Below are 15,222 nucleotides of genomic sequence, written 5' to 3'. Positions count from 1 at the left end.
AAACTCCTGCACTGACCTTCGTGGAAATAATAGTTACCCGGCCTAAGCACGAAGGCCAGATAAAAATGATTTTTGGAATAAAAATCTATAAAAACAGCCATGCTGTTCTGGGAGAAAGAAGCCTTTCTTTAATGGGGCCCAACAAAGCCCTGCCTACATCTTCTTCCCTTTCATGACAAAAACTCCAAGAACTGCAAATTAAATACTTCTTAAACTCATCCACTCAGAAACCTGGAGAGGGAGACTTGCTGGAGAATTGGCTCCAAGATTAAGAGCATCTGTTGCTCTTCGAGAGGCCCAGGGAAAGCGCTGAAACAAAAGCTAATACATAATTGTACACTTATAAAATTCAGCTCGAAATGGATCAGAGTGACCTACAATGAACGAAAAAAATCCACCTTTACCAGAAAACAAATACAGAGAGAGAGAGAGAGAGAGAGAGAGAGAGAGAGAGAGAGAGAGAGAGAGAGTTAGTTCCTGGAGATAATTCTAAAAGTTCCTGGAGATAATTTTCAAACTAAGCCTAGTCCCTGGTTGACCGCGCCTAGCCCCGCCCGAAATTCCCCGTCGCTCCTCCCTAGTCCCCACCTGGGGTTGCCCATCACCCAGCCTGACGTGAAATTACTGCACGCCTTAAGTACCCGCTCCGCCCTAACCCCGCCCCTCAGCCCCCTTACCCTACCAAAACCCCGCCCCAGTTTCTATAGCCACGCCCCTCGCCGCGTCCCCGCCTCCCGCTCGCGGCACCGGCGCTGGTAGGAGCGCGCGCCCGCCTGCGTCCGCACCCGGAAGAGCCGCGGCGGCCGGAAAGTTAAGACGGTGCGCAGCTCGGGGTCGGCGGGAAGCATAGGCTCTGCAGAGGCCGGGCGAAGGCAGCCGGACGAAGCCTGCGCGCCCCCGCGGAAGGCGGCCCCTGGGGCGGCCGCGCGCACGCCCTGCCCCCTCCCACGCCGCGCGGGCCGGAGTGAGCACCCGCGGGAGCTGTGCGTCCCCGGCGACCAGACAGTGCGTGTCAGCCCGTAAGTGAGAGCCACAGCCTCATGTCCCGGGGCTTATTTCCCTCCCGTGCTTAGCGTCAAGTCTCACCCGCATCCTTTAGTTTCTAAACTACCCGCGGAGCCGGGAGGCCCGAGCCAGTCACCTGTGGATATGAAGCCGTTTGGAAAGCATCCCTCCGTTCGGCAGGGATCGCTGGCCAGGCGGCCAGGAGGCGCGCAATGAGCGCGCACCCGCGAGTGGAGCGCAACGTGGGGTTGAGACCCGCGCCCGGGCGGGGGGCGGGGCCACAGCACCCGAGGGGCGGGGCTGCGCGAGCCTCCGGGACCCGCGCAAGTCTCGCTTCCCAAGCTGCTCATTTTGGCGCCACCTTGCCTTCCACTGTATGAAGTAAAATAAAGCCTATTCATTTGTTTGGACGTCAGCAAGACAAAAAGAGAGGGAACTTAACAATTGTACAGGCATCGTGCCCCAGGCAATAAATAGCTAAGTCTGTACCGGAATGTCCGCGTTTACGGGTTGGCCGACTTATCTAATTGCATGGTTGATGAAAAAAAGCTGTGTTTAAAACAACCGGTCCATTTAACAATGTAATTTGCCGGTGAAACCAGGCAAAAATTTAACCTGCCCTTAATATGTACTTAAAATTCTTCAACTGCCCTCTTTATGCACGCTTGGAGTTGTTTTTCTAGATTGCTGAATCTGCTGCTCTACGTTTGCTCTGTGTTTGTCCTAAAGACTGTCATTTAGTCACTCTTACGAGTGGTGCTGTTATTTTTTTTTTTTTCAACAAAGACCACATCATAAAATACTGTGTGATCCCTTTCCAAATACTTTCTGCTTTACTCTTGGTTGAATACGCGATTACCTAACCAAACCAAGTCGCTTAGTGTTTTAGTGTTGACCTGCTTCCCCTGATTCTCTGAAAAAAATAATTTGATTACCTCTTATCTCATACTAGCTCTCTGTAATTGCCAGTGTTCTTGGCTTAACTGTGATGTCGCCTTATAGCTTTATACCTCCCAGCTAAGCAGATCTTCAGAGAAGGGAGAAGGCAGGATCGTGCTGCTAATAAGTAGCCAGTGTGATCCAGCGAGGGGATGCTAAGCTGAACTTTGTGTGTCAGTCTTCTTCAGTCCGCATCTGTAGCGTATGGGTAAATAAAACAAGTCCTGTTCAAAACACACCCTTGCCAAGGTACTGACAGTTTCTCCTCTGGGGCTTGTCACCTCATTTAAATTAAATCCTTCCCATGTCCTTTCTCCTTTATGAGTATGTGTGTGCCTGAATATTATGTGCAACGTGTATAGGTGGCATCAGAGGCCAGGTCATCAGATCCTCTGGAACTGGAGTTGTAGGCTGCTGTGATCCCTCCCTATATTGGCGATGGGCTCCAAATTCAGGTCCTCTAAAAGAGCTGCCTTTTGCTCTTACTCATACTGTGTTTTTACTCCTTGAAGGGCGGTTTTGTTTACATTTATCAGTTGGGTCTCTGAGGGTGTGGTACCTTTTACTATGCTTCTTTCATTTGTGAGGATAGTGGCTTGTGAATGATAGGTATTGGGAAATTGGTGCTGAAGTGGGTTTAGAATTTGTGATATGACTTTATACATGGAAATGAAATAGACTCCTTATCTCCTTATCACTCCAAGAGAGTGAGATAGGTATAGTGCAGTACATATTTCTTTCAGTTTTATTGTCCGCAACTTAATGCTTCTTTCATCAGTTTGTCTAGCTTTTCTATGTCTTTAATGGTTGCGTTTACTGAAGCCCATCATTTTCCTATGTTAATAAGAGAAAGCAGGAAACACATTTACTTACAATGTACAAATGTACAATTCTACAGCAAACCACTAGTTGTGTTAGAACTGCCAATTGGATTAATAGTGTAATAGTGTGCTTTGTTTATGCAGCAAAGTGTGTGTGTGTGTGTCTGAGAGAGAGAGAGAGAGAGAGAGAGAGAGAGAGAGAGAGGTGCATGTTTGCAATCCTAGCATTTGGAAGACTGAGGCAGGAGAATTGTTGCAAATTTGAAGCAAGCCTGGGCTACATAGTAAATTTCAACTCAACTCTCCCAGCAGAGACCTTAAGAAACCAGTAAAGGCAGGGTGAGTGGAGGGCAGCTCAGAACTTTCTACATATTATCTATAAGTTGTAATGTGTTAATAAAGTACTAAAGAGGAGAAAGAGATGGAGAAAGTATGTGGGAAATATTTTGATGATCAGCATCATCCAGTTCTGTGAATCAAAATTAACTTTCCTATTTTTTGCTAGGTCTAGGTCTGAAATTTCTTTTTGAACATTAAACCATGAATTCTCAGGGAACAGGTTTCAGCAGCATGGCTGCTCCTTCCCATGGCCTCCCAGGGTACACTGCTCTGGGTGCAGGCTGGTGCTCCAGCTGCACCCAGGTGCCTCTCTCATTTACCCTTTCCCCCAGTCTTCTTCCTTCACTATTTCAGGAATCTGTCCTGGCTCCTGCAGTGCCCAGGATGCTCAGAATGCACATTGATGCTGGAAAGAACCTTACTTTTAGGTGATTTAACACCATGCCATCAGCATGTTCAAACTCTAGACTCTTCTGGTTTTGCCATGACGACATTCATGAAACATTCTTTTGAGCAGTACCCAATCCCTATTGTCTGCAACTTGTCTTGTAGATTTACATGGGTGTGGCCAACAGAACCCTCCATGCTTTTTAAAGGCCTTAGAGAATATAGAGCAGACCATCTCCTCTTATATTTGTCGTTTAACTGAGTTACTGGAAGATGGTTGCTGCATCAGAAAGAACTTCACTATTTATTTTTATTTGTATGTGTGTGGCGATATGTATACTGTAGCGTGCATGTGGGGCAACTGCTGGGAGTTGGTTTTTGCCTTCCACCTTAAGGCAGGGCCTCTCTTGTTTCTGCAGTTGCGCTGTATATTCTAGGGTAGCTGGTTTTTGGGCTACTGGGCAATCTCCCATCTCTAGCACCATCTCGCAGTCTTAGAACTGGAATTCGCTATGTGATATGTATGCTACTGCATCCAGCCTGTTGAGTAGGTTCCTGGCATCTAGACTGGATTATGGTGAGAGCACTTTCCCCCACTGAACCTCTTCTCTAACTCCACCATCATTGATTTCTTTGTTTGGTTTTGGTTTTGTTTTTTGAGACAGGGTTTCTCTGTAGCTTTGGAGCTTGTCTTGGAACTCACCTTATAGACCAGGCTGGCCTCAGACTCACAAGAGATCCACCTGTCTCTGCCTCCCAAGTGCTGGGATTAAAGGCGTGTGCCACCACTACTCAGCTAATGTCATTGATTTTTAAAACACATTTTTGTAACATGAGGGTCAGCTTGTTGGGGTTTCTGTCCCGCCCGTTACCCCAACAAGCCGGCAAGCCCCAAAGAAAATCACACAGAGTCTACATTAGGTTATAGACTGGCCCATTAACTCAGTCTTCTTAGTAGCTCTTGTAGCTTATATTAACCCATTATTCTCATCTATGTTAGCCACTTTTCCAGAGGGGCAGGTTACATCTTGCTTCTCTGTGGTCTGGGCAGGAATGGGAGGAATGGGCTTCCTCCTTCCTAACATTCTCCTGTTCTCATCGCCCTGACTCTACTTCCTGTCTGGTTGACCCACCTGTACTTACTGCCTGGCCAATCAGCATTTATTCAAAATAAACAGATTGACAGAATACAGACAATTCTCCCGCACCACCTTTTACATAACTATAATGGGTAATTCATCTCTAGGTAAGATTGGATTCAGATATTATTTTGTGAGTATGACCAAAAGCTGGGATGGTTCATAAGCAAAGATCTTTTTGTTAAATGGTATGCAAAGCTTGTGTAGCAAAGGTCTAACACCATCCTTTCTTTCTCTTTTGTAACCTAGATTCAAGATGAATAGTGACCAGGTCACACTGGTGGGTCAAGTGTTTGAGTCCTATGTTTCAGAGTACCATAAGAACGATATTCTTCTGATCTTGAAGGAAAGAGATGAAGATGCTCACTACCCAGTTGTGGTGAATGCCATGACCCTTTTTGAGACCAACATGGAAATTGGCGAGTATTTCACTGTGTTCCCCAATGAAGTACTAACTGTTTTTGACAGTGCGCTTCGAAGATCAGCCTTGACAATTCTCCAGTCCCTTCCTGAGCCTGAGGGCTTTTCTATGAAGCAGAATCTTCACGCCAGAATATCAGGTAAATCATGAGAGCATGTTGTTGGCATGTAATATTCTGGGAAGTTTGAATAAATTTGACACATATGAGTCAACGTATGGGACTCGGAGCATTAAGAAATAATTGTTATTTTGGGACAGGCAAAATAAGATGGCTCTGCAGGTAAATGTGCTTGCTGCCAAGGTTGGCAATCTGAGTTTGGTTCATGGAAGTCATCTGATAGAACTGAATCCCCAAATTTGTCCTTTTACATCCACCTGCACACTGGCATACGTGTACACACACGTATACACACACACACACGATAAAGAAATCTAAAAAGAATTTAAAAATAATTGGTATTTATTTTGAAAACACATATCTTCTATATGACATATATCAATGGTTGTTTTCTGGACATGAGATACTTGCCATGCCGACAGCGGGGAGGGAGAGAATATGAAAACATCAATCAATGTACTTGTGTCTGTGTATTTCTTTATGTGTATAAAGTTATATAAAGCATATTTATGAGCTTTTGTGACTACTAACAATAAAATATTGGTAAAGTGTAAATTAGAAAAAATCCTACCCAGCGATCTTCATAACTTTTTTATGAAATTGTTTTTATACATTATGATGAGCATTGTGCTGCCTGGCTTTCAGGAACTCAACACATGGTTGTTGAGACCATGCTTAATTTACTTGGTGATTAAATAAATTGATTTTATGTGTGACGGGTGGCAGTATTTTGTTCACTAATGGTTAGTTGTATATTTAGAGGTTACCGAGAGCTCTTTGGTGAGAACCAATTCTCTCTCAGTCCTGTTTGTGGCTTCTAGAGATGTGCTTTCGAAAGAGTCCATTGATTTCCGTTGTCTGAAGTTCTTAATTGGGTTGGTGATCTGATTTTCTAAAGTAAGACAAACATAGTCAAGTGCTTTCCAAACAAGCATGAAGACCTCACTTTGGATCCTTATCATTCACATGTAATGCCGGTGTGATGGTGACCACCTCTAATCCCAGCACTCTGGAGGCAGAGGCAGGAGAATCGCTGGAGAATCTCACAGAATGGTGAATCCAGACTCAGTGAGAGACATGGTCACAAAATATGTGGAGAAATAATTCAGGATGATACTGAGCATGAATTTCTGGTCTCCACACTTGTGTACCTACCCACCCACACATAGTCAAGTTAAAAATAAGACATAAATATTTCCCCCTAAAATTATGCTATTTTAATATTTTCTGGTAAAGACATGACATTCTGCAGAGCTAGTTATCAAAGTATAAATTGATGATGTTATTTTTCCATTAGGTCTGCCTGTTTGTCCTGAACTGGTCAGGGAACACATCCCTAAAACGAAGGATGTGGGACACTTTTTATCTGTCACTGGGACAGTGATTCGAACAAGTCTGGTGAAGGTCCTGGAGTACGAGCGGGATTACATGTGCAACAAATGCAAGCATGTATTTGCGGTCCAGGCTGACTTTGAGCAGTATTATACCTTCTGTCGGCCATCTTCATGTCCAAGCTTAGAGAGTTGTGATTCCTCAAAATTCACGTGTCTCTCAGACCTATCTGCATCTCCAGCCAGATGTCGGGATTACCAGGAGATCAAAATTCAGGAGCAGGTAAATGATTAACTCAGTGAGAAAAAAATAACACATTTGGGGGTGTTAATTTCTACTGGAGTCAAAGGGCTGGGATTGGAGAATACAGCTTGGACACAAATTGCCCTGTGCTTTCACTTTATGGAAGAGCAAAGTCAAAATTGTCAAACGTGTATTAGAAACCATGAAATAACCATTGTTTTAGAGCACTGATGAGATTTTAGAACCACTTAATAATGTTAAAATTTAAAAGTAAATATTGGGGTTAGAGACATGGCTCTGTGGTTAAGAGCACTCGTTGCTGCTCTTGCAGAAGACCTAGGTTCGGTTCCCAGGGCCCACATAGTGGCTAACTGTCGGCAACTCCACTTCCAGATGATCCCAGGCCCTGTTCTGGACTCTGTAGGCACTGCGTGTACATGAGGCACAGACATACATGCAGGCAAAACACCCATAAACATAGAGTAAAAGTAATTAAAATGAATTAGCAAAAAGCTTATATTAAACATGCTAGACTAGCTGTACATAGGAATATGAAAAAATTCAGTCGGTTTAACTAGTTGCCAAACATTGACTAGTGCAGAGTTTGGGGTTTGGTTCAATATTAAAAAGTATGGATGATCACTCATTAACAAATAAAGGGGAACTTAACTTTCCTTAAATACAAAGGTTTGTTTTCTCATGTAATTAAGGAGATGGGCAGCTCAAGGCCAGCATGTAGGTTCCTCCGTGTGGAGTTCTTACACTTCACTTTTCTTGTCCCTCTGTTGTTTTATTTAGATAGGTCTCTCTTGGTAGCTCATGCTGACCTGGAACTCACCATGTGTGGGGATAACTTCTGAGAAACACTGTTGGAGTTACAATTCAGACTTTTGCCCGTCTATTAAAGTGCTTATAAACTGTATATTCAGTCTGTTTACAATGAACTGACCTTTAAGAAACAGTGTTATCAACCTTACTATACCTTGGACTCCCCGATGTAACTATTTCCTACTTCTCCTTCATGACCCATTCATGCCTCAGACTCAGAACAAAGCATATGCTAAGATGTGGTGACCAGACCTGAGACCTTTCCCTGGAACTTGTGAGGCATTGAAAGCAGCGCCATGCCCCACGGTGAACGTTGAAAGTAACCTGTGGGCATAATTGATAGTATCTGACTGTGGCTTTGTGTGCCATTCTGAGACAGTTTCTTCCTCCTTGAGGTTCCCATAAAAGCTTAAGATAAAAGTGCCCCATTCCTTTTGGAGACCACGTTTGCCGTGCTGTTGGTAAGTAGTGAGGACGGCTTTTGTTAGGAGTAGACATGAGAGTGCCCCAGAGCAAACCAGGCCACTCTTGGGTCAAGGATAGCAAAGGTCGATTTCTTTTCCTTTACTTCATGCCGCACTGCCACAACACGTATCTCAGCCTGGCCTCAAACTCACAACCCTCCTACCAAGGACAGAGATTGAGATTATAAGAATGTGCCACCATGCCTAGCTTTTATTTTATAAAAATAGCTTTTATTTTTTTTTTACCTATATATCATATAAAAAATTACCATATTGGGGCTGGAGAGATGGCTCAGAGGTTAAGAGCATTGCCTGCTCTTCCAAAGGTCCTGAGTTCAATTCCCGGCAACCACATGGTGGCTCACAACCATCTGTAATGAGGTCTGGTGCCCTCTTCTGGCCTGCAGACATACACACAGACAGAATATTGTATATATAATAAATAAATTAATAAATAAATATTTTTAAAAAATTACCATATTTTTTTACATGCCTAGCTTTTATTTTATTTTATAGAAGCCCCATGGCTTCTATTCCTGTGGTGGTGTGTGGTCTAGGAGAGCGGCTGCAGTTTCATGACACCTGAATTCTAGTCAGAAAACTGGAAAAGGATGGTCAGATATTGTCAGCCTGTGGTTGCCTGCATTTCATTAGTCAGGATTTAGTCTTTTGACCACACCTAGGTACAAGGGAGCTTGGGAAACAGTCACTTACAAAGTAATGTCTTCATGGAACAAAACCAGGGTTCTGTTACTAAAGAACAATCAAGAGACTGGTTGATTCTCCAGATGTTCAGGCTAGATGGAGATTATGAAAGAAAAGTCTCTCCATTGCTAAATAAGTAACTTTGTCACAAAGTTTAAGTTGGCTTGAATATTTATTTTGACTGTCTACAATATAGATTATAGTTGGAGATATTTTCTGTATTTAGTGTTTTAACTTTACTGTAGCAAATTCTTACCTTTTTAAGTTTTATTTTTGCGTATGTGTCTGGATCTCTCGGTGTGGGTGGGTGCCGACAGAGGCTCGAGAGTGGCCAGTACCAGATGGCCTTGCCGCTGGTCCTCAGGAAGTGCAGGGAGCTGGGAATTGTTGTGATATCTCTCCAGCCCCTAGTGTTAGTGAATTCTGTTTTGCTTTTTGTTTTTCCAAGACAGGGTCTCACTATGTAGCCCCATAGCCCTGACTGACCTGGAACTTACTATGTAGACAGGCTTGCCTTGAATTCATAGATCCGCCTGACCCTGTCTTCTACGTAGTGGGATTAAAGGAGCCTAGGTAGTGTTAATGAATTCTTATACTGGTATTAGTCATAATTTTCAAGAAAAAATTTCTTAAGTCCTATCAGAATCAAATCTGATACTACCAGAGAAATGCAATCAAATTCAAGTACTACTACATTTTGGATACATAGCATCTAGTTAAGCACACTCATGTGTTATCGTTGTGTGTTTTCTTTGGCTAGGTCCAAAGGCTATCTGTTGGAAGTATTCCTCGGTCTATGAAGGTTATCCTGGAAGATGACTTAGTAGACAGTTGTAAATCTGGTAAGGTTTACTTTTTAGGTTTTGAGACCACATTTCTGTGTTGCTCTGGTTTGTCTTTAACTCTCAGGCTTGAGTGGTCCTCAGTCCCCTCCCCCAGCGACTGGGACAGCATGTAGCGAGCAAGAGTAGACTGTGGATAGTTTGTGTAGGTTTTCAATAGTCATATCTTTTTATGACTGGGGGCTTTAAGTGTTTGCCCTGTGAAGAGTTGGGCTGGGGGAGGGAGGAAGTAAGAGCTGAGGTGGGACTTACCAGTCTACCACTGCTGCCTGACTACTGACAGAGCTGGAGCATAGGTCCAGACCCCTGATCCAGTGCTTTCTTCAGTGGGCCCTGCTTCACAGTGTCATCTTCAAGGGGGGCTAGTGGATTTGGTGGACAATGATATAAGATGTGACTATCAAATGCTGCTAAAAGTCTTACTGGTACCCAAACAAAAGGAGTTATTAGTTCTCTCTGCTGTGTGTGTTGACATCACAATAGAGTGGTGATGATTTTGTAGATTAGTAGAGAACAATGTTTCCCATATAATTTAATGAAACTGAATTACGTCTGCACTAAAATCTTAGACTATATTCTTTCCATTGTCGTTAAAAATAAATATTAATACTGATTAATAATAAAGGTAAAATCTATCTGTTAACAGCCATTGGTCTCTTTATACATAGCTAGCTTCTAAAACCTTAGGAATCAGAAGGTAGAAATAGTGTAATCCTTGCCCTCCAGCAGGTCACACCCCTCAGAGCAGTAAAGCTCATTATTGTGCTGATAAGGAGTGGATTCCACTTCTGACAGCTGCAGCACTAAAGCTGTTGAAGAGGGAGGGGTACACGGAGGGTGTGGAATGTTTAAGTGGAAGAACTTAGTTAGAACTTAGTTTGTTTGCATTTTAACTGTAGGAAAATGCAAAAATTTTAAATGAATGTTTTGTTACTGTGAACTTCACAGTTGCAGTGATCATATGATTCTGCCATTTAGTAATACTTGTATGTATGGAAAATATTTATGTATTTTTAAGTGCTCTAATGCAAGATAATTTTAGTATAATAATAACTAATACTAAGTTGAAATTCCATTTATATATATATGTAAATTTATAAATAAACCTAAAACTTTATAAAATATTTATAAATATGAAAAATATTTATAAATGAATGAATTACCTGATACAATTTATTTGCCCAAGAAAAGTGGCACTAGGACCAACAGCTAAGCCAACAGTAATGAGATTGTTACTCTTGGCTACTCTACATTTTCTGCATAATCACTGTTCATTAAAGTCTGATTTTTACTAATGGGTACTATATTTAAGTTTCTCATTTAATGAATGTGGGAAAACCTCAATAAAATAAGAGGATGTTCATGTAAACTTATGAACAGTTATTTTCACCTAAAATTTAAGAAAGAATGCAGTAAAATGCCATTACTCCAGATTGACTTGGAAAGGCATCAAGCATTCTCTTGTGAAAACTCTCAGAAACACATATGTAGAACACGCATTACCGTGCTTGTCTGCATTTGGCATTAAAATGCATTTAGCTAGAAATGTGTCTGGTAGTGTGTGTACTAATACTGCCATTTCTCTGTAGTCAGCACTAAGGAGCCTTTCTTCAGGAAATCAAACGTTCTGCAGATTACATAATACTCATAGAGATTTAGAGTGAAAAGCATTTTGTATCATAAAAACGTGTGATAATCTGCCTACCAGGAATAGGTTTTCATCGAGTAGGAAGGAGCAAGTTGGTTGTTATTTTCTACTTTGAAGTAGAGTCAGTATCCATTAATTTATTATTGTTCATTCCTTCACTGAAAAAAGTAGGAAATTGTGAGTAAAATATTAACAAATAAAATAAAAATGATCACGTAAGAAACAAAGTACATGCCAAACATCACAAGGCTCTCTGTCTCCTTTCCCAATTCCAGTGTCACTTTCTGGCTGAGTAGTCTTAAATAAATTACTAATAATTGTGTGATTATTATATAGCAGACATCAAAAAATAAAAATGCTGACTTTTGACTTTAACTATTCAGAAACAATTACTTGTTGGGGGGTTGAGATTCTGGGGTGTTTTGCCTTAAACTTGCTAATTGATTTTGAATGAGTGTACATACTTGGAGAAAAAAAAAAGGAGTGTGTGGGTAGCTTATTTCTAATTTCTGGTCTTTTGTCAAATGATCTAATATTCCCAGTATACTCATGCAGTGCTTTTCCTTAGGGGATGACCTCACTATCTATGGGGTTGTAATGCAGCGGTGGAAGCCTTTTCAGCGAGATGTACGCTGTGAAGTGGAGATTGTCTTGAAATCCAACTATGTCCAAGTGAATAATGAGCAGTCCTCAGGGATGGTCATGGATGAGGAAGTTCGCAAAGAATTTGAAGACTTTTGGGAACACTATAAGTGCGATCCCTTTGCAGGTTTGTGACTAAGGACATAGGTTCCTGCAGACAGCTTATGTGCTGTGTGTGCAGCTCAGTGGCTTTATTCAAGTGCTGTCATTAGTATCTCTAATATCATCTTCCATTCAAGTCCATTTCTAGCATTGAAATTTTATTTCTGTTGTGTGTGGTGTATATATGTGCACTTCTGCTGCATGATAGTGTATGCATGTGAAAGCCAGAGGTCAGTCTTGTTATTCCTCAGGAACCAACAACGTCTGTGTCTGTGCCCACCCCCACCCCCATAAATTGCCTGACTGAGTAGAAGGCTCATAGGTTTGTGGGTCAGTGAGCCCCAGTCATCACTTGTCTCTGTCTCCTCTGTACTGGGATCACAAGCCTCTGTCACCATGCCCAGCTTTTTATGCAGATGATGGGGATTAATTAGACTAAGGTTACCTTTTATGCATTAAATACATTGGTTTCTAGCATATTCTGAAATAAAGACAATTCACTGTAGCATAGAACACTGTAAAAGATTGGAGAGGTGATACACACAACACATTTTTCATCATAGCAGTAACTCTGACTGTGAGCTTACCATATGTTACATGAAATAACACATCATAGCCTTGGGTTTGGAGAGCACGGGTTTTTATTGAAAAAAAAACACGTGTCAAACATAAATTAAATCTTTGTTTTCATTCTTCTTTGGTGACATCCTGAGAAAAATATTTGCCTCCAGTCTAATGCATATTGTTCTCAAGTCACAAGCTGAACTAGACACTTATTTTGCAAAATAAGGCTTCCATTTATCTATAAGGCGGTTTGTTGTTGACAGAGGTTTCTGTCCCACCCAGTACCACAGTTGTTCAGTACCAAAGAAACACGCAGAGACCTACATTAATTATAAACTGGTTGGCCTATTAGCTCAGACTTTCTTATTAACTAACTCTTACATCGTACATTAACTCCTTATTCTTGTCTGTGTTAGCCACATGACTTGGTACTTTTATCATGCTTCCTCTGTGTCTGGATGACTACTGCGGACTGAGTTGTTCCTATTCCCAGAATTCTCCTCTTCTGGTCACCTTGCCTATACTTCCTGTCTGGCTACTTGCCAATCAGCATTTAATTAAAGCAATACAAGCGACAAGTCTTTACAGGGTACAAGACCATTGTCCCACAGCAATTTGCTTCTATTTTGTGGAATATTTTTAAATTTTCCATGTGTATGTAATTCCCTGATCTTTATGTGATAAGGGTAGAAGAGAGCCCAAAGATCTCTACACTATCACTTTACTAAGCAAGCACTTTAAGAATCATATATTTTTAAGTGCAGTTTTTGACTGAACAGGTCTTTATAATGGGTAATGTTTCTTTGGCCCATGTTCATTATTTATTCATTCCATTGCCAGAGCTCATCTGCCTTCACTACACCATGCTCCTCACTAGATATTTCCAAGTTCTTCATGTTGACGATTGAAGATGTCTTGTAATTAGGAAACTGTAGCTATGTAATTCATTTGTCAGAGGACAAAATAAGTATAATAGGAAGACACCATGAAAATCAGAACCCTCTTCTTACTTTCCTAGATACTGGTGTGTTGTATTTGACCATTTAGTAGTTGTATGTATGTATCTTATGAGTAGAGAAGCTGTAGCCAAAGGGCATCTTTTCTTTCCAGCACAATGCTGTTACTCTTGGATTTGACTTGCTTCTTGAAACTGTAGGAACTGACTAGGCCGAGCTAAGCAGCTTTGTTCTGATCTGTGGAGAGCCCAGTACTTAGGTGCAAGACAAGAACCCCAAATATAGTACCTGGGTCTGTCGGGTCATTTGAACTCGTACTATGCTGATTCAGTTATCTTACATCAGAGTTTTTCTGTAAGGTAACTGAGAACCAGACATTTAAGTGGGAAACTTGGCTGTAGAAACCCTACTAACATGGTCTAAAACTAGAAATTTAGAAGGGACTAAATTCATTGTGTTCCATGATAGAGCCATAGAAAACAGGGGCAGGAAAGTTGAGGCTGTCGCCCATGGCAAGCGCTGGGACTTATGTAGGTTGAACACTGTCCTCTTTACTGTGGTTTATAGCTTCAATTGGCCCCAGGACCTGTGTCTAGGCTGGATACTAAAGCCTGTGCCCTTTACCATTGTGGTATGACTTCTGCTGGCATGTGTGATAGTTTTGGCTTAGCTTACCTGTTCTTAAACATGTTTCTTGGGTCCATTCTGGTTTTTGTGTAACCCTTGATTTTTAGTCAGAATCTCAAGTCTTCTTTCCTTAGAGCCCTGACCATTTTTTTCTAGGCTTTCTATCTAGAAAGGAAAAGATTCCCTGTAGTAGTTAATGTACTTCCTAGATTTACTGCATCTTCCTTCTTGTTCCCTTTTTATTGAAGTATTCCTTTCTTTGTATTACTTGTGTTCTGGGCCCATCACCATTGATTACGTACCACTGAGTTGATATGGAACCATTACCAGATAGGAAGTAGTTCAACAGTTTGTTCTGTTCCCCCAGACCAAAAACTATTCTGATTCATTTCAAACAGTAGTCTTTGTACTTGGGGCTATCAATCATAGGAAGGCTTGGGAAAGACTAATTAGAACCCCGTAGACTGATCAGACCAACGACTGGATAAAACACTTTATTTATGATATGCTAAAATGATTCCCAGATGCCGTGCTTTTATTTAAAGCACACAATTAGACTTCCAGATCTTCACCTTAGATTACTGGGGGTGTAGTTTGCAATGATCTTAATATGTTGTTACCATAATAACTTAATCCAAATAAAACAGTTTCCCAAACAGTCAGAACAAATGCCAAGTCAATTTGCAAGGTGGATTAGCTGTACTTCTTTCTCTTGTACTTTCAGACGCTCCACAAGCTCCAGCTTACCTCTTTAAAAGTCGCTGGTTGTTATAGCACCTCATTTCTGAGTAGGGGGTAATTTTAGTGACATTACCAGAGAACATATGACTGCGTTATATTAATGGATAAGTCTTGACAGCTAAAAGTTGAAGAAAAGAAAACTCCTTTTTTAAAATTTAGTATGACAAATTTATAGAAACTTGAGTAGGCAGCACCCGGAGGTAGGGGTACGGGGGGCACTCTTTTCATGGCACTAAATTTAGAACCTTAAACAAAGTTAGATATGGTGGCATCCTCTATAATCCTCACTTAGGAGACTGAGGCAGGAGGGTCGTGCATTGGAAACTAGCTTCGGCTTCTTTGTAGGACCATCTCAAAAA

At 41.5% G+C, this 15,222-nt stretch overlaps 1 protein-coding gene across 1 annotated transcript in view; it reads left to right on the top strand.

Moving 5' to 3' along the window:
• The first annotated feature begins 814 nt into the window (after positions 1–814).
• Positions 815–15,222, top strand: part of Mcm9 (minichromosome maintenance 9 homologous recombination repair factor) — a 67,103-nt gene continuing 52,695 nt past the window's right edge. Inside the window, exons 1-5 of the mRNA XM_085690079.2 lie at positions 815–1,019; positions 4,880–5,190; positions 6,467–6,783; positions 9,502–9,583; positions 11,800–12,000. Of these exons, the coding sequence (XP_085546205.2) occupies positions 4,887–5,190; positions 6,467–6,783; positions 9,502–9,583; positions 11,800–12,000 (904 nt within the window). The 5' untranslated portion in view covers positions 815–1,019; positions 4,880–4,886. The remainder of the gene's footprint in view (positions 1,020–4,879; positions 5,191–6,466; positions 6,784–9,501; positions 9,584–11,799; positions 12,001–15,222) is intronic.

This window comes from Myodes glareolus, chromosome 1 (genome assembly GCF_982192425.1).
Source record: "Myodes glareolus chromosome 1, mMyoGla1.1, whole genome shotgun sequence".
NCBI classification, from domain to species: Eukaryota; Metazoa; Chordata; class Mammalia; order Rodentia; family Cricetidae; genus Myodes; species Myodes glareolus.
Note: the sequence above shows the minus strand (reverse complement) of the source record. Positions and strands in the feature narration are given on the sequence as shown.